The 23,930-nt window shown below is 38.8% G+C and overlaps 1 protein-coding gene across 1 annotated transcript in view; it reads right to left on the reverse strand.

Moving 5' to 3' along the window:
* The window catches only part of LOC101405462 (uncharacterized), a 50,971-nt gene extending 29,542 nt beyond the window's left edge, over window positions 1–21,429 (reverse strand). The window contains 4 exon segments of the mRNA XM_087421823.1: window positions 3,163–3,258; window positions 4,356–4,482; window positions 6,905–6,987; window positions 21,264–21,429. Coding sequence (XP_087277949.1) covers window positions 3,163–3,258; window positions 4,356–4,482; window positions 6,905–6,913 — 232 coding nt within the window. The 5' untranslated portion in view covers window positions 6,914–6,987; window positions 21,264–21,429.
* Window positions 21,430–23,930: the final 2,501 nt, after the last annotated feature.

The raw sequence follows: 23,930 nt of genomic DNA on the forward strand, positions 1-23,930 counted from the left end.
TTTCCTTCCTTCTGCTTGGTTTGGATTTACTTTGTTGTTCTTTTTCTTGATTCTTAAAGCAGAAGGTATTTTTTCTTCATCTATCTAAAGGTTTATCAACTTCCTTTAACTCTTCAAAGAACAAACTTTTGGTTTGTTGATGTTCTCTATTAATTTTTTATTCTCTATTTCATTTATCTCTATTCTAATCTTATTATTTCCTTCCTTCTGCTTGGTTTGGATTTACTTTGTTGTTCTTTTTCTTGATTCTTAAAGCAGAAGGTAGTTGATTGAAGATCTTTCTTTTTTAACATAGGCGTTTACAGCTACAAATTTGCTTCTTAGCACTGATTTAGTTGCATCGCATAAACTTTCCTTGTTGCGTTTTAATTTTCATCCATCACAAAGTATTTTCTAATTTTGTCATTTCTACTTTGACTCAGATTATTTAAAGGCGTGTTCTTTAACTTCCACATATTAAACTTTCCAAATTTCTTTCTCTTATTAATTTGTCATTTCAGTCTATTTTCAGAGACTACACTTTGTATGATCCAGTCCTTTTAAATTCACTGAAACTTTTTATAGCCTATTATATGCTCTATCCTGAAGAATGTTACATATCTACTTAAGAATAACGGATATCCTGTCGTTTTCTGGACAGAGTTTTCCACAGAACTGTTTTAGGCCTAGTAAGGTTATAATTTTGTTAAAATCTTCCAATGCCTTCATGATTTTCTGTCTAGTGGTTCTATTACTGAATGTGAGATGCTATAGTCTCCATCAATGCTAGTTGAATGCTCTATTTTTTCCTTCATTCTGTTGAGTTTTTGCTTCATATATTGTAGATCTCTTTCGTTGGGTGATATATATTTATTATTGTTATATCGTATTGACGGATTGACCCTTAAGCAATTTTTGTCTTAAGTCTATTTTTTCTGATATTAGCAGAACCACTCCAGCTCTCTTTTGCTTAAACTTTGCATAGTTTTATCTTTTTCCATCCTTTATTTTAACCTATTTGTGTTTTTGTCCCTAAAACGTGTTTCTTACAGTTAGAACAAGCTTTTTACTTTTAATCCTTTCTGCCAATGTTGGTCCTTTGAATGGAGTGTGTACTCAGTTTACATTTATTGTAATTTCCGACAGAATTTATGCCTGAAATTTTGATACTTATTTTCATATGTTTTAGGCTTTTTTCTCCCCTCTATTTCTTAATTATTGCCTTCTTTGGTGTTAAATAGATATGTTCTAGGGTATCATTTGATTTCCCTTGTTTCTTTTGCTATATAATTTTTTTTAGTTATTTTTAATGGTTTCCTGGGAATTACAATTAACATCTTACTCTATAACAATCTAAATCAGATTAATACCAACTTAATTAAAATAGTATAAAAATCTAAGCTCCTGAATAGCTCCATCCTTTCTCCAAGCCATGATAATTTGAACGCTTAAAAAAAGTAACAGAAGAGGGAGCTCAAACACCACAAATTTTAAAAGGGTGTCCAGAATTTTGACTCCATTCTCCAAACTGAGGAAAACTAATCTCAAATATAAATGACCAAAAAAAAGCCCAAAGTCAAGTTCCATACAAGAAATTAAATACTAAAGTTAATGACCGGTATAGAGACAATATAAATACATCTAAAACAAATGCCCTGAAAACAGGTAAAAACTACCATACTATTAAAAAACAGGCTAAAAGGCAAGAAAATACTTTGAGATATAAAAGATCATAAATGTGAATTAGAAGAACTCAGAATTAGGTAATAGAGTTCACAAGCAAATTTCAAATAAAGGAAAAATAAAGAATACCAACCTAGAAAGAAATATGAGAATAAATCTAACAGATAAATGTTAATGCAAAAATGAATAAAGAAATATTTGGATACGAAAAGGATACAAAAATTGAGTACCAAGTAAATCTATAGTTGTTTGATATAGACTTCCTTATAAGTCTTATAATTAATGAAAAGGTAAAAATGCTTTTTAAAAAACGAAGATGAAAAACTTCAATCAGATTAGGGATCCTAACTATTCTTAGAAAACAATTCTGGGCCGGCCCCGTGGCTTAGTGGTTAAGTGCACATGCTTCGCCACTGGCGGCTCGGGTTCGGATCCCAGGCGTGCACCAACACACCGCTTCTCTGGCCATGCTGAGGCTGCATCCCGCATACAGCAACTAGAAAGATGTGCAACTATGACATACAACTATCTACTGTGGCTTTGGAGGAAAAAAACGGAAGAGGATTGGCAACAGATGTTAGCTCAGAGCCAGTCTTCCTCAGCAAAAAGAGGAGGATTAGCATGGATGTTAGCTCAGGGCTGATGTTCCTCACAAAAAAAAAAGAAAACAATTCTATTCTCCATAATGAACCACAAAATCTTATAGGATCTGATCCTTCCTAACATACTAGCTTCACACCGTTAGTCACCACTTACTAACTCTGATCCACATGCACTCCTCAAACACACAAACCACATTCCCCTTTGAGGGTCTTTGTATGTGTAACTCACTCTCCTTGGAATGTCCTTGCTCATATACTCAAAAAGCCTGAGCCCTCACTTCATGTCTCTGCACAAATGTTACCTTCTCAGAAAAGGGTTCCTGACCACACTACCTTACCTAAATTTGCCGTGTTCTTCGTTAGTGTCCCTCATAACATATTTCACTACCTGATATTCTTTATCTATTTGTTTGCATGTTTATCACTGCCTTAACATAGTATAACCCCCACTACTGCAGAAACATCATCTGCCCTATATAGTATTACTGGATTGACTGTGCCAAGCACAGTGCCAGGCTCTCAGTACTCAAATATTTGCCAGATACAGGAATTAATGTATCTTCAGACAACGGATTCACACTGAAAAAGATGATCTGGAAAGAATTTGGGTCCACAATATGTACAGGTAAAATGGCTACACTGTGGAAAAAGGAGAATGTCTAACACTAAATTGGGAGGGAAATATGAGAAAAATAACATGATGAATGGTTAATGAGGTTAAGATGAAGTTCACTGGGTATGTCATACTGAGATATTTCCTTTCCCCATTACAAGCCTTTTCTTCACTGAGAAGGGAGCTTTCTAACCAATGTTTGACGGATGTGTTTACCAAGTGTGTTCACCATTTGGGCTACCACTTACAGAGATGACTTCTCCTGCCTGACTTGCTCTTTCTTACCTGGACACCATCTTCTCGTTTCTTCCCTTAAAACCATCCAGGGCTCCTTTCCTTGCTCCAATAAGGTAATTACATCTGGCTTAGAAATGGAATGGCCTGCTCACAAAGAAAAAAAATTGCATACTATGAGAAATAAATTGTCACTAGTCAAGTTAAAATTATAATTATAATAATCAAAAGATCATAATGATAGTATTTTAGAGAAAAATGAGAGAAGTAAAGAACAAGAGATCTGTTAGGTAAGGTAAAGTTTTTGTTTTACTGTTTGTTTAAAATTTAAACTCCCGTGTCCTCTAACTCTATAAAGTAACCAAGTTATTGAAAATACACTCTGGAGGCTGGGATTAATTCCTGTCTTTGCCACCTTCCAACTGGGTATGACCTATGGCAATTGACATAAACCCACTATACCTCAGTATTCTCACTTACAAAGTAGGGGTAATAATAGCACTATTGAGTGGATTAAATGAGTCAAGACTCCCAGTTATTTTAATCAGTTAAATCAGATAATGTGCTTCAAGTACTGACTACTACACAGTAATCACAATGTTAGCTATTAACATTATGATTGTTATGCTCTTATGTTACCAGAGTACAGAAGAAGAGACAGCTATGAGATATTCATTCCATTTTAAATGTAATTTTCATGGATTACAACTTGCAACCACAAATCAGAGGAACTTTGTCTAAGGAAACAGACTGCTTTTGGTACAGTTTTAAATGAATTCCAAATATCCAATCCAACACCACATAAACTGAAGAGGCTCTTCTGATAATGAGAGCAACTGAGGACCCTCTGTCAAGCAGATATCTCTAAAATTGGACCAGACAATAAAATGGAGTATGACAGCAATTTGAAGGACAAATGAACAAGAACCTTGGATCCTTTGACAATGATTTTACAATACATGCCACAGATTTCTAATGTAGCCGCTTGATCACTATGCAAGAGAAGCAAAGACAAAAAAGAACAGAGGGAGGTAAAAATGTTACTGAGGGGTAGGGAGGATGAAGGTGTTTAATGGAGTTGCCATTTCTAACCCTGACAAAACTCAAACTTCTTTTTGGGGAAGAGGGAAAACAAATTTAACTAGTTCCTTGAAAGGCAGCCCTGAAAATCGCAGTGGAAAAAACACATAGCCTATAGAGCAGATTCTAAATTAACCTAAACTATTTGAAGCTGATAAACATACCCAGTGAGACCAAGTTTCTATAGTTCTCCATCATCACATCCTGGTACAAAGTCTTCTGAACAGGGTCCAGACATTCCCACTCCTGCTGAGAGAAGTCTATGGCCACATCACTGAACGTCAATGATCCCTGGAACAGTAAATACACGTATTACAGGGGAAATTAAAGAAAACATGTTGAGGGGCTGGCTCCATGGCTTAGTGGTGAAGTGCGTGCGCTCCGCTACTGACGGCCTGGGTTCGGATCCCGGGCGCGCACCAACGCACTGCTTGTTGGGCCATGCTGAGGCCGCGTCCCACATACAGCAACTAGCAGTGTGTAACTACAACATACAACTATCTACTGGGGCTTTGGGGAGAAAAAGGGGAAAAAAAAAAAAAAAGGAGGAGGATTGGCAATAGATGTTAGCTCAGTACCAGTCTTCCTCACCAAAATGAGGAAGATTGGCATGGATGTTAGCTCAGGGCTGATCTTCCTCACAAAAAAAAAAAAGAAAAGAAAATATGTTGAAAGTGGGAGCAGAGGAGATGAAGGACTTCTACGTAGGAAAAGACCAACATGGGAAGCGTGTAGGCTGGAAATCTACGATGTAGAAGCAGACTGAAGCAGAATGCACACATTTTTTTTTTTTTAATTTTATTTATTTTATTTTTTTCCCCCCAAAGCCCCAGTAGATAGTTGTATGTCATAGCTGCACGTCCTTCTAGTTGCTGTATGTGGGATGCGGCCTCAGCATGGCCGGAGAAGCGGTGCGTCAGTGCGCTCCCTGGATCCGAACCCGGGCTGCCAGCAGCGGAGCGCGAGCACTTAACTGCTAAGCCACAGGGGCGGCCCATGTAGACATATTTTTAAAGAAGACTGCTGACATAGATAAAACGTCCTCCATAGTCTGAGACACTTCTAAATATTGAAACCTTCTGGAAATGGACAAAATAATAATATTTCCCTACTAAACTAAAAAGTGTATACAAGAATAATGTCCAAATGGTATCCGCCTCATAAATTCTCAACAAATGTGAGTTACCGAGGAATATTTTTCTTTTAAGGAAGAGAAACACTTAATCAGGGGATATTCTTCTCCAAATTTTAGAAAACTGCATAAAATTAGGACCTTCCTCAAACATCAAGTACTTAAATATATCAAATCTTACCATAAGCATTTTTATTTGCTTCAATAGATCCATGTAGTTTTTGGCACGTGACATTATATTTTCTGGATAAATCGTATTTATTAATTTATACAGTCAGGTTGCACAATTTGGAAAGTCTTCCCCAATTCCAAGATTCAGTTTTCACCTACTACATATGATATTCGTTTCTATTTCCATTTACCATTTCTCACTAAACACTTTCCTTATTTTGAGTGTGGTAGGTAACTTCATTGAGTAACAATGATCTCCACCTCTTGGTACTACTGTCTTCATGTAATCCCCTCACTTTCAATGTGGGCTGAACCTAGTGAGAGTAATATGTTTCTAACAAATAGAATATAGTAAACGTGATGAAACGTCCCTTCCATAGGTTATAAAAGACTATGATTTGCACATTGCTCATCCCTTCTTGCTGTCTCACTTACTCACTCTGATGAAGCCAGCTACCATGTTGTGAGCCGCCCTATGGAGAGGCCCACATAACAATAAACCAAGGGCAGTCTCCAGCCAACACCTACTGAGGAAGTGAGACCCTCAGTCCCATAGCCCATGAAGAACTGGATCCTGTCAATAACCACTGAGTGAGCTTGGAAGCAGATCCACCCAAAGTTGAGCTTTAAGATGACTGCAACCCTGACCAACATGTTGACAGCCTTGTAAGAGACCCAGAGTCACATCCCGATTCCTGACCCTCTGAAACTGTGAGATAAATGTTGACTGCTTTAAGATACTATGTTTCAGGGTAATTAATTATACAACAGTAGATAATATATTTGAGTTCAAAGATACTAAAGAAGGTTGGTCAATTATATAGATGTCACCCAAGCTTAGCACGTCTCATTCAACAACAAAATAGCCTTAGTATTTATGTCTCATGGCTTTCCTACCAAATCCATGACCTCCATGTTAAAAGCCCCAGTCATATACTAATCCATACGAAACACGAGATTTCACCCTACATTAAGATTCAGGTCATTCAATGACAAATTTCATGTCATCTACCTGGAAATCTCAGATATGCAGAAAATTTCAGTCTTAAAGTGGATACTTAAATAGAACCATTGTCTCCATCTCACCAAACTACACACCTGACCCACAAAGCACAAATCTTTACTGCAAACAATTTAACTGCTTCACTACTCCATCACTGCCCTTAACAGAAGATCGGCCACTTAAAATATGTTGAATAATTTGGTAAATAATTACACAAACATTAGTTAAACGGGCCACATAGAGGGGGCACTAGGTAATCTGGCATCAGAGCTCACTGGAACAAGAGCTGGGAAGCAGGTTATTTGACGGGTCTTTCTTTTAGGAAACCGCAAGAAAATTAATCAAAATACTTACATGAACCTAAAAAACATACATATATTTCAACAAGGAGATAAACAACTACTTACACGGGCCATGGTTTTAGAGCTGCGAGAGCTGATCAGTCCTCTGGGTTCCTCTACCAGAAAAGCAGAGTCCAGAAAACCCAGACCTGGGAGAAAAGAAAGACCTTGAGACAAGTTGTGCTACAGTGTTCGCGCACGGGACTTACGTTAATACTACCCCTATGCTCTTCCGTTACACGTTCCCAATCACCTCGCAGCACACACAATTTGGATAAATTTGGATTCTGGACAAATCTATTTCCTCACTCAGGTCCCAGGGTCTCAGCTGCAGAGTCATTTCCACATTGAAGCGAGACCCAGACACTTCAGCAGGAAATTTTCTGGCCAATGTGCCGTTGTGGTGAGGCTGATGTGGACCTGAGATTGGGCAGCTATGTCCTGCACTGAGCAGACCTTCCTCTTCCCATTTCCAACTTCAAGACTGAAAAGAGGCCACATCATCCAAACCAGAACCTCTTTTATGGCCTTGAAGTTGGATGAAGTTGATCAAAATATTAGAGAAGGACAAGGAATGTTCAGCATTCTGAGTCTATTCAGCAAAGCCTACTAAATATATGACAGGCCAACACTGCACAAAATATAAACTAGTCATTAAAAGGTTTAAAGTGGGGAAGAACATTTAAGGACATGGAAAATATTCCATACGTAATGTCAATAGAAAAATCAGGTTGACGAACATACTTATTTTTATAAAATATAAGAATATATTAATCAACACAGAGAGAAGAATGGCAGACAGACAAATAATCATAAAATGGAAGACAGAAAAAGTCTGGAAATTTATATGGCCATATATTAACAGTTCTTATATTTTTGGTTATGTTTTGTATTGTTTTGTTTTTTGGAGGGGGGGTGTTTTTAGAAATGAATCACTCTTTATTCAGTTGTTTTTAGTCAATACATGAAGCAACCAAATAAGACTAATGAAGATGTATAATGTACCTTTGCCAGGATCAGAATTTGACATCAGCATTCTCTTTCTTATTGCTTAGATCTTGACTTTTTTACAGTTTATTTCATAATCATTATAACAGTTAACACAGTAACTTGACATATGTGTGTTGCTTTAATTCGTTAAGTTGGAGACGTACATAAAGTTCGTTGTTCTTTAAATTCAGATTGTTTTACTAAATGGCTTATATTTTGTTTTGTTTCCTCTGGATCCCAATACCTGAACTCACTTTATCATTTCTCCTCATGTCGGTATGTTGGAATTCTATCTACAAAAAACTGGGGAACATTCCCTGAGTCATCTCTTTTGCAAACTGATGACAGTCTCCACACAGCTTTATTTCAGATCTTCTTGATAGAAAAACTGTTGCTAAACCTGTCAGTTTTGTCATGATATCCTCCAGGTAGCTGCTGAATTATCTTATCTATTAATTCTGCTGGACATCTCATATCACTGATGAAATGTACTATATATCTAATATCATTGATGAAATCTATTATACATCTAATATCACTGATGAAATCTACAAGATATAAACAGTATAGTATAAAATCCAGGGCTGGCCCTGTGGCTTAGCGGTTAAGTGTGTGCGCTGCGATGCAGGCGGCCCGGGTTCGGATCCCGGGCGCGCACAGACGCACTGCTTCTCTGGCCATGCTGAGGCCGCGTCCCACATACAGCAACTAGAAGAATGTGCAACTATGACATACAACTATCTCCTGGGGCTTTGGGGAAAAAATAAATAAATAAAATTAAAAAAAAAAAAAAATTTAAAATCCATTTATTGCCACACAGATCCCATGTGCTCAGTGTAATTTCTTCATATCCTGACTATCATATAGTCACACTGATGTTTCATTTCTGTGAACTCACAAGGCAAGTCACCTAAATCTCTCCTGTGGCCTTTATCACACACTACCTTACAATTATTCCTATGTAGACTTTAACTTCCTTCACAGATTACAAGTACTTTGAAAGAAGCAATTATGTCTTTTTAGTGATTGTATTAGTCCAAATATTACAAATTCCAGGCCTGGCATACGTAGACAATGAAAAGAAGTATGCTTTTTGACCACAAAACACCACTTCTAGAAAATTTTTAAAGGAAATAACTGTAGAAGTTCACAAAGTATATGCATAAGAATGTTCACTAAAGAATAATTTTTGATATTGCAAAATTAAAAACATAAAAATCCCACAGCAGGAAAACAGGTTAAATGTATTATGCTCTGCTATATGGTGACATATTATGCAATTATTAATAAGGATGATATTAAACCATATAATTGACAGAAAACAATATTAAAAGAATCGCTTGGGGGGGTTGGCCCAGTGGTGCAAACGGTTAAGTGCCCGTGCTCCGCTGCGGCGGCCCAGGGTTCGCCGGTTCGGATCCTGGGCACGCACGGACACACTCCTTGGCAAGCCATGCTGTGGTGGCATCCCATATAAAGTGGAGGAAGATGGACACTGATGTTAGCCCATGGCCAGTCTTCCTCAGCAAAAAAAAAAAAAAAAAAAGAAAAAAAGAGGAGGATTGGCAGATGTTAAAACTGGGCTGATCATCTCACACACACAAAAAAAGAATTGCTTGAGGCCGGCGCAATGGCGTAGCGGTTAGGTTCACGTGCTCCACTTCGGCGGCCGGGGGTTTGCTGGTTCGGATCCTGGGTGCAGACCTACACACTGCTCATGAAGCCACACCGAGGTGGCGTCCCACATATAGCAACTAGAAGGATGTACAACTATGAAATACAACTATCTACTGGGGCTTTGGGGAGAACAAAGGGAAAAAAAAAAAAAGGTTGGCAACAGATGATAGCTCAGGGCCAATCTTCCTCAAAAAAAAAAAAAAAGAATTGTTTGGTGAAGAAGGCAGGTTTAAAAAAGTATGCATAATTTAAGAGGTGGTATTCTGCTGCAATTAAGAAAATAGGCACTGACTTCAGACTTTCAGGAATCGATATTGAGCTTAGAGCTGTGCGAGTTAAAAATATCTCAACGCCTGTTTATTCATCAGCAAAATAGGGAAAAGAATATCACCTACAAGGGACTATTTTGAAGGCTAAGCAAGATAATCGATATAAATACGAAAATGTATATCATGATGACTAATGTAAATTATCTATCATTATTAAAGATGAGTTATTCCATGTCCTTTAATCTTTTATTATAAAAGCAAGTTAGTTCTGGTGCTTCTTGTTTTTATTATATTAAAACTGTGCTTCCTGGGCTTTCTCTTTCTTATAATTCTAATTTTTAAAATTTCAGGACCTCCATCTGAGAAAATAGAATTCTGCTTAATAAAATCATTAGTTAAAAATAGAGAGAGATCATCAGACAAGAAAAGAGAAAATGTCCCCTTCCTCAGTCCCCAGCAGCTACAGAGAGCAAAAAAACGTCTGTTCAGCATCATAAACTTGTTCAAGCAACAGCATGATAAAATTTAAATATTTTAATATTAATATTAAAATATTAAAATATATTCATTCTCCATATTTTAATATTTTAATATGGAGAATGAATCTTCGGCACAAGACAGAGAGTTATATAAATACTTATTAACATAATCTTTATTTTCTGGTATAATAACTACATTTGGAAATATTATTTGCACTTGCAAGACACCTAGAAATCAGAGATTAGTCCTATTTTTTTCTGAAAGTAATCTTAAATCTCTAAATTATTAATTCTGAAAGGGTATCATAGCAATAGGTGTACTGGTAATTAAGTTTTAAATAACACTTCTATTAACTAAAAGGTTTAAGTATTGGAATGCTTTTTAAATAAGACGTTCCTGGCTCTTTCCTCTTCTCTCTACATGCACAGAGGTATAAAGAAACCTACGATTGAATTAGATTTCTTTTTCAAACTAAGAGTTGGGCTCTTTGTCTCCTTTATTTGATCAATTCTATTCTGCCAAAACAAAACCACATGGAAATGGAAAAATGAACAGTGGAGAAATATACACTAAAATATTAAAAGGGATATCTCTAGAGAAAGAGATTATGGGGTATTCTTGCTTTCTTCTTCATAAATTCCTTAGGAAATAAAATTTTCTTGCAGTAAGCCTGCATTCATTCCACCATCATACATACAACATAAAGATACTTCCAAGTATTAAAAATATTTATAGACATCACTTTGGGAAGAGGCTATATTTTTATCATTTAAAAAATGTGCAGATATTAGGCCTGTGATGGTGCTCAGCGCAAGCTCCCCCAGGAAGCACCACTCTGGTATGCAGATTATTTTGAGCTGAAGACAATAAGGACTCAGAGAACTCAGGAAGAATATTTGAGTTTTCCCTCTCAAACTGCCTGAAAAATTTAAAACAAAAGATCTGTTTCAGGAAAGAGTTATTATCATGACGGCTATAAAGATAATGTAAGATAGAGGTTACAATAAAAAAGGCACCAACAAGCCCATCTTATCAGAAGTTCTGTCTCTCTGGCCACATTCTCTAGATGGCCCTGCAGGAGTTGCCAGACAATCATTTACAAGGGAAGCCTCCATTTGTAAAGGTACCTCCCTCTCTGTATTGGGAAGAGGGGGGATGACCTCATTTCTAGAAACTTATCAATGTGGAAGGTGAGGCCTTAAAACTGCATAATAAACCTTACTCTTGTTTACAGTGCTTTAGTGATAATCTCCTGTAACTGACACCCCCACCCCCAACATCCTCCTTGTCTTTGGCTGGACATGGTATTTAAGACGAGAATTTCTGCTATTGTGTTGAGAAACACAGTGTCCCTGCTTTCTCCCATGTATACATGTTATTAAACTTGGTATTATTTTCTCCTGCTAACCTGTCTTGTTAATTATTTGGCCAGCCATAAGAACCTTAAGGAAAAGGGCAGAGGGAGATCCTCCCTTTCCCCCCCACCCCCGACAGTTTTGGCGTAGTCGGCAGGATCCACACTGGCTGGCAAGTTGCCTTCTCTGGCTGGAAGACCTGCCTTCTCCCTGGACTACTGCAGATGATGAGATACGGGAACGCCTGACGAAAGCCGGCAAAAGGTAAGACTTCTTACCACGTCAGCATCCCGGAATCTCTATCTGCGGAGTCCGGTGGAAGAAAGTGGTGAGAATTTTTTCTCTTTCTAAATTTAGATTGGCAGGAGAAAATATCTGGGAAACTAGTTTCTTGTGCTTTTAGTGACTCTTGGTTTAAATCTGGTGATCTTGATCCCTTTTCCTCCCAGAGATAGTCTGTTTTTCTCTTTTGTCTGTGTCTTTTGTCATAAGAAAGAAATACCACAGGGTAGGACGCAGGCATAGGCCCTATAAGCCTGCTGTCTGGGACGGCCCCACAGACTGGTGAGTTTGTGGGTCTCACCAGACCGGCGTCTACAAACTTTGCTGTGGGTTAATATGCACATAAAGTGAAGGTCACTGCCAAGGGCATCTTGGAAGCCAAAAAGGCTGCAAATTTGGTGGGCACGGGTCGAGCAGTTAAGAGCCATTAGGGCGCTCGCCACTTTCAAAAGACTCCCGTGACAGGATAAGTTGGGTCACGGAATGGGGTAGATGATACAGGTCCCCCGCCAACTGCAAGAAAATGTCCGGGCAACGACGAGGTACTCTGTAAAGCACACAGTCCCCAACCCCACGGCACCTCCCCCCCAGGTATTATTCTGGCTCCAAGAGACCTAAGGCGTGGCTAAAGCTGTCATTGTGCACATAAGAAAAAAAAAAAAAAACCCGGATGAGGTTTTCCCTTCTGTCTTGTTCTGTGTCCTGAGAAAACTTGGCTTTGTGACCAGTGAGAATATTCTCCTTGGTCTCCACTATACGGAAGGTGCATTTACTGGGGTGCACCTTGGTGGCCAGTCGAGTAGACTGGGGTTCCGAACTGTCTCTTTGTCCGGCTGTGCCAAGCTCTCAGGGGAGTTTGTCATAAAGGGCCCAGTCCATAAGGGCTTTTGTCGTCTCAACCTTCGTTGCTTGTTAGTGCTGGAAAAATCCCATTCCGGTATCGCCTGCCCGATGTCACAGATTAGCAGGTCTGTGACTGGAGGCGTCCCACACTATTGTGGGAGACCGGAGACACCGTTTTCACTACACCATCCTTACCGCCTGTGCAACGAAGGTCTTTACTTTCTCTGAATATCTTTGGGAGTAAATTCTGTGGATCATGGGGGCTACATCATCTGCGCCCTCACCAGGGACGCCTCTTGCGTCTATGGTAAAGATTTATTCTAAGCGTAAATAGTTACCTCCGGGTCTTTCCTTAAAAAGCCTTATTAGATCGAGTCACTATTAAAATAAATATACAGGGCCGGCCCTGTGGCTTGGCGGTTAAGTGCGCGCGCTGCGATGCTGGCGGCCTGGGTTCGGATCCCGGGTGCGCATCGAGGCACCATTTCACCGTTCATCCTGAGGCCGAGTCCCACATACAGCAACTAGAAGGATGTGCAGCTACGACACACAACTATCCACTGGGGCTTTGGGGGGAAAAAATAAAATAAATAAAATCTTTAAAAAATAAATAAATAAATATACAAATGAAGATCCTATTTGTCAATGGCCAGACGACAGATCCTTTGAATTAAAAAAACTTCTAAATTAGAAAGAAAAGGGCCGGCCCCATGGCTTAGCGGTTAAGTGCACACGCTCCGCTGCTGGCGGCCCAGGTTCGGATCCCGGGCGCGCACCGACGCACCGCTTCTCCGGCCATGCTGAGGCCACGTCCCACATACAGCAACTAGAAGGCTGTGCAACTATGACATACAACTATCTACTGCGGCTTTGGGGGGAAAAAATAAATAAATAAAAATTAAAAAAAAAAAAAGAAAGAAAAAAAATATTTTGAGAGCTCTCACATAATTATTTATTTGGTACCTAAGAAAAGGTCAGAAAAAAAAAGAAAAAAATTTAAATAGCCTTAAGACCTTGACTCAGGTTACAATTAAATTGAGAACATGTAAAAGTGTAAGTGTTGATGAGATTATAAAGGTTAAAATGTTTGAGCTAATTTTATATAAAGAGGTTACATCAACTTTGCCTGAGTATGTTTTAAAATGTCTGACTGGAAATGCTTCCCTTGTCCAAAATTAGAAGACCAAGACCTACTGATAAAAATCTCAATGATAACTATGTTTAAAAGTATAAGAGGTGATAAAATTTACATAAAATTTTGTAGGAAAAAACTGATGTTATTTCTATTACAGAACTGGTTAACAAAAATAGTAATTTAAATGATGGCTAATTTTATCTAATGTCTTATCAAGTCTTGTAGGCAATCTAAATAATTATTAGAAATAAATAACTAAATAGTTGTAAAAAAGATAAATGTTAGATAAACTTTAAACAATAATTATGTGTTATGGTGGTTACAGCTTCCAAACTCTTTTTAGTAACTTAAAACTTTAGAGTTTTGCTTAATTTACGATAAAAATTCTCTGAGTATCATCATTTCCAAATAAGATAAGATATTAAACATTGATTGCTAAATGCACATTTGTCTACTTTTGGCTTTTCATTACAGGAAAACACCTTTTAGGTGTTTGGGTCTATTGGTAAACATGTGTTTTATTAAAAGATTGTACTATAAAGTAACATATTTATAAAAGTTATGAAGTGTTTATAAATTTTCCAAGCCACAAGATACTAATGTAAAAAAAAGTTTATAACTGTTTACTTAGTTTTTACTTACAAATTAAGGTTTCCAGAGGTTAAAATTTCTACTTAGTATATGTGATTAAAGCTACTAAAAATTAAAAAAAAAAAATATGTCTGTGCACAAGAAAAGTAAGATGTATAAAGATACAAAGAATAAAAATATTTTGTTTGATTAAAAAAAATAAATTTGTCCTCAAGTACTAGGAGGGAAAAGAAAGACATGGGACAAATTCTAAATGTAAAAAAAAAGTTATAAAAGGTTTGTAAAAGAAAAATTCTAAAAAAAGTTTTTGCATAGTCAAGTTGGTTAAGATTAAAATAAATTTAATTAAGTAAATGAGTTTTAATAGCAAAAGTAAGCTGGTGCAAAATTAAAAATTTGGTCTTCTGTCTCTTAAATAGATAATGTGCTTAAACTTGATATAGAGGTTACAAAAGATTTTTCTTTACCTTTGGGTAAGTCTACCTAACAGACAGAAAAAAAAAAAACAAAAAACCAAAACTGTTAATTTCCTGCGTTCAAAAGATCGAGGTCTCTCTATTCAGGCTTTTTGGACTGTTAATGCTGTTTGCTTTGACTTTTTATATTTTTGACAAGCTCCCCAAAATTCATATCTTAAATAAAGTCTTTTTTTTCACTTTTTTTCTTTGAGAATTTTCAAAGGCCCCTGCAACTTCTCAAAGAAATTTTCTCTCTTCCTATAAGGAAAAAGATACTTAACTTATTAGGCTTATTCAGTGTGTTAAATTACATGGAAAGCATTGTCAGACAAGTGATGATTAAGTCTGCTTAGGTGCTATTATGTGGGTAAATGTTATTGATATAGGTGTTTTAAAATTGTATAACATTACTAAAATTCTGATCTGTCCTGGCTATCAGTCATAATTCTGGTTATTATTAAAGTGTTGTATGTCACAAAATTAACCAAATTTCTTTGTCAATTGCCATTTTGAGGTCTTGTTGTTTACAGACATTTCTTTGCTCTAATGCTTTTGCAAAATGTGTTTCAACTTCAGAAAAATTCATAAAAAAGACTGACATTTACACTAGAGTACAGGTTTCTGACAAACTTTCTGATCACAAAACTAAACTGGGTAAAAAATTACAGAAATCTGATAAAAAACTGATAACTTCATAAAGCTGCTAACAAAAAGATTGAGATCAAAAATAGATTACACAAGACTAAATAAACTAATAAAGATAATTATAATTTTTATGATTTTTCGTTTAAACTATTGCTAAATTTTTAATGTTTTATTTTTTCAGATTTAAAGAAAACTTTTTCTCTTTTCTCCTGAGCTAGCTATGACTTATAGCAATTTGGTAAATGATACTTTTGTAAGTAAAATTAAAATATTTATCTTTTTCTCTCTACCTGATCCCTCCAAGATTTAAAAACTCTTAGTAAGTGAGTATTGTTGTTTTCATGGCAATATAGTTATTTGCATAAGTTCAATAAAAATCTGTTCTCCTTATAACAAGACACAATTAAAAACGCTGGTTATATTACCAAAGTTGTGACTAAAACATCATATTTGCGATATAACCATACAGCTTTTGAGAAATAAAGATTAGACTTTATAAAATAAAGCCACGTAGAAATATTGGCCTGGTACCTTATGTTCCAAGCAACACTTACCAAGATAAGTGAAAAATGTCACTTATCTAGCAGGTACAAAAAACCTCGAAATATTTTGGGGGAACCTCAAAAGAAAAAAATTCACCCAAATCTGTAGGTATTACAGGCGAGGTCTGATGACAAAATCCTTGGCTTGGCTTTCCTGGCCTTGAGAAGACTTTAAAGTTCAATGTGAGATTCCTTATAAAAAGTTCCAGCAAAGCAGATTTACAAGAGCCTATGTGATCAATTGCTATTCTTGCTGTACTTATGTAAATAACTAGGCCAACTCTATTAAAACTAGACTTATTTTGCAAACTAGTTAGTTTTAATTTAGCTATCTTTGATAAAAAAATAAGAGTGATTTAAAAAAAATTATATTTCAGTAAAAACCATAGTATACATTTGCAGATATTAGATCCTAGTTTTGTTAATTGTCTTTTGAGGTTTTTGTTTTATATCTATTTACTAGACTAGATCCTAATTTCTTCTAGTCTCCTAAAATATCTGGCTACAGATGTCCAAACTAACGTTTTTGATTTTTTCCATCATTTTCATTTAACATCACTGAAAACTGAACCTGCCTTCATCCCTCACTGATGTTATTAACTATCAGGCAAATGCCCCACAATCTAAAAAAGACAATTAGATAAAAAAGGGTGCCAAACAATTATTAAATAGATTATACATTAGACCAAATGGACTTCCAGTAGCTCCTTTTCTTTTGACTTTTTGGCTTGCACTTATCTCCCACCAAATGAGACATATGTGCAAACGGGGGATAGTTAAGGAACTAAAAGACAACTGGTTTTGCCCTGGCATCCATAAAATTTCTGACCAAATTACCTCCCAGTGCACAACTTGCAAATCTTACCAAGTTTCTGGGAAAAATCAGTGTGATCCAGGAAGTCCTCCCAGGCCCACGCTGCCTTTTGCGGCACTCCAAATGGATTTTATAGACTTGCCCTCAGCTTTAGGTTACTCTCACTGTTTGGTTATTGTCTGCATGTTTAGTGGATGGACTGAATGCTATCCGACCAGACATGCAGACGCCACAACAGTGGTAAAGAAATTAATAACTGAAGTTATTCCTCGCTTTGGCGTTCCTTTATGGATTGAATCAGACCAAGGAACTCATTTTACAGCAGAGATAAACCACTTGCTTGCAAAAACTCTGGGGTATTCATTAAAATTTCATACCCCATATCACCCTCAGTCATCAGGGCAAGTAGAGCGTAAAAATCTAGATATAAAAAGAACTCTAGGAAAAGTCTGTCAAGAAACTGGACTTAAATGGCCAGAAGCTCTGCGCTTGGCCCTTATAAAGATTCAAAATACTCCAAATAGAAGGCATGGACTGACTCCTTTTGAAATAGTTTTTAGACGTCCGATGCCTACTGGCGTCTCTAAACCTCCAATTCCTGGATTAAATAAATATTATGAGAACTTAAGTGAATAATTTGATGCTATGACTAGTTATATACAAAAATTAACTAGTATACTTAAAGCATATCATCAACAGGTAAAAGAGGCGTGGCCCCCACCTTCTGACAAGCCTTGCCATCCCTTTTGACCAGGAGACCGGGTGTACATCAAGGTCTTTAGAAAAAAACACACACTGTCACCTCGCTGGGAAAGACCTTATGAAGTCTTACTGACTACCTGCACTGCCATCAAAATAAAGGAAAAATCTTCCCGGATCCATGCAAGCCACGCCAAAATAGACCCAGAACATCGCTCTCAAGACAACTGGGAGATAATCCCCACAGGTGACCTTAAACTAAGGATTTTGAGGGCCAAAACCCAGGCCCTAGAAGCAGCCGACATCACGAGGTAGACAGCTTTTCCCAAGATCACGGATCAAAAAAACCTACTTTGACCCATTTCCTCCCCCTTGCTTTAAAACTCAGGATATATATACACACTCACACACACACAAACTATTAGTAGATATATATATATATATATATATTTTTTTAATCATTTATTAGAAAGCTGACTGGAGAGTGCTGGTCTCTATCTGTCCCTCTTCCTCTCTCTAAGTCTCTGCTATGGGCTCTTTTCCAATCTGTGTCTTGCTTTTACTAACGCTCTCCTTTTCAACAGGTCGGGCACAAACCAAACACCCCCTTATGCCAGTTTACCAAGCCCTAGCCACGCTAACTAATCAATCTGACTGTTGGTTATGTCAACAGCTAGATAGTGCAAAAGAATCTAAACTAGTCTTTGTTCCTGCTGATATGAACACCTGGTGGACTAAGTACGAAAAATGGATAAATAACAGAGTATAGTATCTGCAACAAGGAAAACTTCACTCTGCTTCTTCTCCTGGTGAGTCACTTGGGCTCCAGAAAGACTACTTAAAAGGTCAAGGACTGTCCCTTGCCCAAGTACAAGCAACAGGTAAAAGTTTTTCCCTCTGCATTAAAAGTAAACATGGCGCTGGACCTTTCCTGGGTGACATATCGAGACAATATTGCAGTCAAACTCTGTGGTTTGATTCCGCAGGTGGCATCTTCAGAACTCTCAAGGGAATTTTAAGTGACTCTATCACTACTCCCTCTGGCACAAATATTTGCCAAATCACCAAGTGCTCTGGATGGCTTACGAGTCACCCGTGTGCAACTTGGGGTATCGCAGCTATCCGCATGGTTAAGCTGCCCAATGCCACAGACTATATATGGGTGGATCAAAAATCTAGACTCACCTGGTCAGGTGACAAGACCAGGCCTTATAGCTGCCAAAATCAGACTGCAGGCCTCCTGTACCAGCTATTCTGCAATCTGTTCTGTTCTCGCAGACTGACAAGAGCTCATGGGAAATAGAGATGTTTAGGTAGTAACAGTGCAAGTGGCACAGATCATGAAATAGTCCAGATCCTGGGAACTACAGACTCAATTCTAACCTTGTCTTTAAACTACACTGGTCTCTTCATTTTATGCCGCAACAAAGTGTATAAAAGATTCCCACCTAATTGGTCAGGACGATGCAGACTTGGATACCTGGCTCCTTCTGTCACCAAACACTCCACCTTAAATGCCAGCCAAATAACAAACTTGGGTTCGTTTGTTCATAAGATTGTGCCACATAAACGTGCCAGTCGAGAAATCGTAGAAAATCCACTTGTGTATCACAACTCCAAGTTCTTTTCAGCCTTGAGAGTCCTATTCCCCAGCTTTAGAGATTACGAGTTAAAAAAGGCGATCTTAAATCTCTCTATGGTAATAGAGCACGAGTTCAACACCACCATGCAAACCTTAAACATACTCTTATCGGAAGTTGTCTCTCTGGCCACATTCTCTAGATGGCCCTGCAGAAGTTGCCAGACAATCATTTACAAGAAAAGTCTCCATTTATAAAAGTATCTCCCTCTCTGTATTAAAAAAAAGAGAGATGACCTCATTTCTAGAAACTTATCAATGTGGAAGGTGAGGCCTTAAAACTGCATAATAAACCTTACTCTTGTTTACAGTGCTTTAGTGATAATCTCCTATAACTGACACCCCCACCCCCAACATCCTCCTTGTCTTTAGTTAGACATGGTATTTAAGACGAGAATTTCTGCTATTGTGTTGAAAAACACAGTGTCCCTGCTTTCTCCCATGTATACATGTTATTAAACTTGGTATTATTTTCTCCTGCTAACCTGTCTTGTTAATTATTTGGCCAGCCATAAAAACCTTAAGGAAAAGGGCAGAGGGAGATTCTCCCTCTTCCCCAGACACCTGCCATGAAAAATCAATGTGATTGAAAAAAATACTACTTACCTGTCCTTGAATATTCTTTAGCTTTACTGCATTGATACAACTAAGACGCATTTCACTATAAATACTTTAACATTAATGGAAACGGATATTGCTTTTGCAAATTAATGAGAATACGTATACCAAAAAAGTAGAAAACTTTTGAGTACATAGAAAATAATAAATGTGGCTTAACTCCTTCCTCTCTTCTCTAAATAACTGACTAAAAGATCATTTTGGATACAATCTTTGCAAAAAGTTTTTACAAAATTCTCTTTTCAAAATGAGCTGCGTATATAATTTCCAGTTTTCTTAAGTACTATTACCTACAATACAAACATTGCTTAACACTGGGTCATAGCCATGTTCTCTTATAATGATTAATTCTTATAAACAGAAATTGTATTATCTGCATAATATTCTATCCCATGGATGTCAGTGATTTTCTTAAGCATTCCCATTATCTTGGTCATTAATTTTGTGCAAAACCATCCGAAGGTATAACAATCTTTGACTGCAGAGCAAAAACCCAGATCTAAAGCTTTTGGGTTATATACATCCTTGAAAAACGCATTTTTACAGATACACGCAGTAAGTCTCCATACAACTACAAGGGGTTTGTGGTGCCCTGTAAACCCACACATATAAAGGACTTTTGTTCTCAAAAACTTGAGCATCTGTCTAATAATTAGACATGCAAGCACTCATGACATTAACTTCATATTTTCCACTTCCGATCTACAGAAATCTTAAGGGTGAATCATCCAGAATAAACACAATGCTGAGCAATTATTATGTTCCACCCTCCAAGGCTGCACCCGCTGTGACCTCACACAACCAGAATGAAGGAAAAGGGTGGAATCTAGATAAGAGCTCACAGCAGGTTCCTCCCTCAGAGCTCAGGGAATGCTGTCGTTCTCAAATCTGTAAACGACCCCAGAGAACCCTCAGGGAGGACAGTCCCAGGAAGGAATTCTGTTCTTGGAGTCTCTGTCCATATGTTCCCGGGAGCCTGCCTCGGGGACAATTCCTGATCTAAATTCCCATCGTATCAGAAGGTCACGTAGAACTCAACATCTGATTTCCCAACTGAGCCATATCTCCGTGGCGGCGGAAGAGGGCTGAGAGGAGGGCAGGAGGGACCTAGAGCCCTGTGTCCCATGACAGCACAGAGCCACCGCCACCCACGCTCACACATCGGACACGCACCCCGTGTCCCCGTCACACAAGAACTCCACGCGCCTCTCCCGGTCTCACCACGTCCCCCGCCGCCACCGAGGCCCCCGCACCCCTCCCACGCAGCCTGGCCCCTCACCCTCCCCGCCTCTTCCTCCCTCGGATCCCCCTCCCTCCCGCGCGGCTCCAGCGCCCCAGGCCGGAGGCTGCGGACCGGCCCCGCCGGCCGCTCGGCGACCCGCGCTCACCCCGCTCACCGTCCCGCGGGCTTCCGGCTACGGCCGCAGAGTCTTCTCCGCACGACCCACGCGCACTTCTTCCTCAGATGGGGCCACTCACGTGCGGCGTGCACCAAGAGAAACGGAGAAGCAGCAAGCAACGGAAGTCCCCTTGTGAACGGCGGAGGTGACGTGCTGAGTTCGGGTCTTTTAAGTCCGGGAGGGAAGCGGCCCGCCCCCGCCCGAGCCCGAGCCCGAGCCCGAGCCCGAGCCCCAGCCCCGGAGACTTCTGGGAGTGGCCCCGCACTGGGCTGCGCAGGCGCAGGTCTCCGCCATGCTGGAGGCCCCGACCTAAGGCGGAGACGCGTGCAGTGGTGGTCGGGGTCCGGAGGAGGCGAGTCTGGGCGGAACCGGGCCACGAATTCTGAGAAGGGGCCTACGGAGCTCTTCTTCTCCGAGGTCTCAGGCCTGTGTGTGAGGGTCCGCCCTGTAGAATCAGTGATGTGACACCGAGGACCATCCCGTGCTTGGCTGAGTGTAAGCTCCTGAACATGGGTTCATAAGCTATCATACTACATATGTGCGTATCTTTGTCCTGAAATGTCACAGATGTTACTATTATACTTCCATTTTAGAGTTGAACCTTCTGAGGTCAACCGAGGTTACATATCCTGCACAAAGTTACACTGTTTAGTGGCAAAGCCATGTTTCCAGGTGACACAAGCTGGATGAAGTGTCTCTACTGTATAACGTCTTCTCATTGTAGAACAGGAGAGAGCGAATTTGGGTCCTTTTTAAGATCACTGACTGTAGCAGTTGTTTGAAAATTAGGGAAAAAAATACTTTTTTTCACAATATTATGCCCACCACAGATTTTTGTTACAGCAAATTTTTCAGATCTCTCTGTTGTATTATGTATGGGGTGGGCTTGACTGCATAAACGCCCATAGATTGAAAACATCTTTAATTTGTATTCCTCATCGTGAGATCCCATTGAAAAAAACTTTGCTTCTCAGGCATCTGGACAGTAAGATAAATTGTGGCCACAGGCGTAAAATCTGGGAAGAAGGTGCTTTCAGAAGAATCAAGATTGTGTCCATATGTATGTAGATTCATGAGAAAGTTGAGCAAATGGGAAGTATTAAGGTAGTCATCAAAGGATGACCATATTTCAGTTATCACCACTATTACATATTTGAAATATGTAATGCATAACAGTTAAAAAGTTATTAAAATATTTAAATAAAAAGATAAGCAACCACTCCTTACACGTATCCCAGTCATTTAGTAGCTCACCTTAGAGTCAACAACATTTTGATTTTGGTGTGTATCCTTCCAGAGAGTTATTTTCACATACAAATATGCCCTTGCTCTATATACACATTTGTATATATACACACAATACATATATATATAAGTACACATATGTGTATATTATATGCATATATAATTGCAAATACATTTATATGTTATATGCATATTTACGTATATATTTCTTTTTCTTCACACACAAGTGTTTCCGAATCAGTATATAAGAGTGTCATCCTGGGCCAGCCTGGTGGCTCAGCGGGTAAGAGCGCCCGCTCTGCTTTAGTGGTGGGGGGTCGCCGGTTTGGATCCCGGGCATGCACCGAGGCACCGCTTGTCAAGCCATGCTGTGGCAGCGTCCCATATAAAGTAGAGGAAGATGGGCATGGATGTTAGCCCAGCGCCAATCTTCCCCAGCAAAAAGAGGACTGACATCAGATGTTAGCTCAGGGCTGATCTTCCTCACGAAAAAAAAATCAGTGTCATCCTTTCCAACAGCTGCCAAAGGCCAACGTATGGCTGCACCCTAGTTGAAGAAACAAGTTTTCTAATAATGTATATTAAGGAATGTCCTATGTTTCCTTAAAAGCAATGCTGTAATTAATATCCCTACATGAACATCAGTTTGCTTATTTGTAGGTTTATATGTAAGTTAAATTCTGAAAAGTGGAGTAGCTCTCTGAATCTTAACTTGTGCTGTTGACAAATTTCTCCTTAGCGTGATCATACCATTTTACCTTTTCATACCAGTGTATGAGTGTCTCTTTCCTCAACCAACACCACTCATTTTGACTCTCAGTTCTTCTTACTCTAATGCTCCACTTTCTCCCAACCTGAAAAATCATCTCAGTCTTTTTCCCTTTGGGTCAAGTTCAGTAAGGGTTCTATACCTGTAATTTTAGCCTCATCTGTCTTACAAATAGGACAACAGTGTAATAACATTCCTCTTAGGTTTACAGACTCAGCAAAATGAAATTTCCATCACAGACATATTCCTAAGATAATTCTGGGTAGCTCAACTTCAGACCACACATAAAAACTAGGCTCAGAACAGAATCCAACACCTCTATTTGAAGTTTGAGTTCTACAAAACTCCTATGCAGTGTGGACACAGAAAGCTCATGAAATGGCAATACAAATGAGTAGCAAGGTGTTTTGCTGGCCTCCTCTTTCACTGTCCTGGTGACAGAGGGAGTCCCACCCTAGGGTTCTGGAGATGCCTGAACACACGACATCCAGACACTAGATAAATTAGATGAACAGCAGTTTCTTAGTCGCACATCCTCACATCCTGGGGTAGGACACCACATGTCAAAGGGTGGTTGCACTTGGGAGCAGAGTAAACCAGCAGGGGCTGTGGGAGGCAGGCTTTGTGGTAACAAGAGGACA

Source organism: Ceratotherium simum, chromosome 33 (genome assembly GCF_057802395.1).
Source record: "Ceratotherium simum simum isolate JZ-2026a chromosome 33, ASM5780239v1, whole genome shotgun sequence".
In the NCBI taxonomy this organism is placed as follows: Eukaryota; Metazoa; Chordata; class Mammalia; order Perissodactyla; family Rhinocerotidae; genus Ceratotherium; species Ceratotherium simum.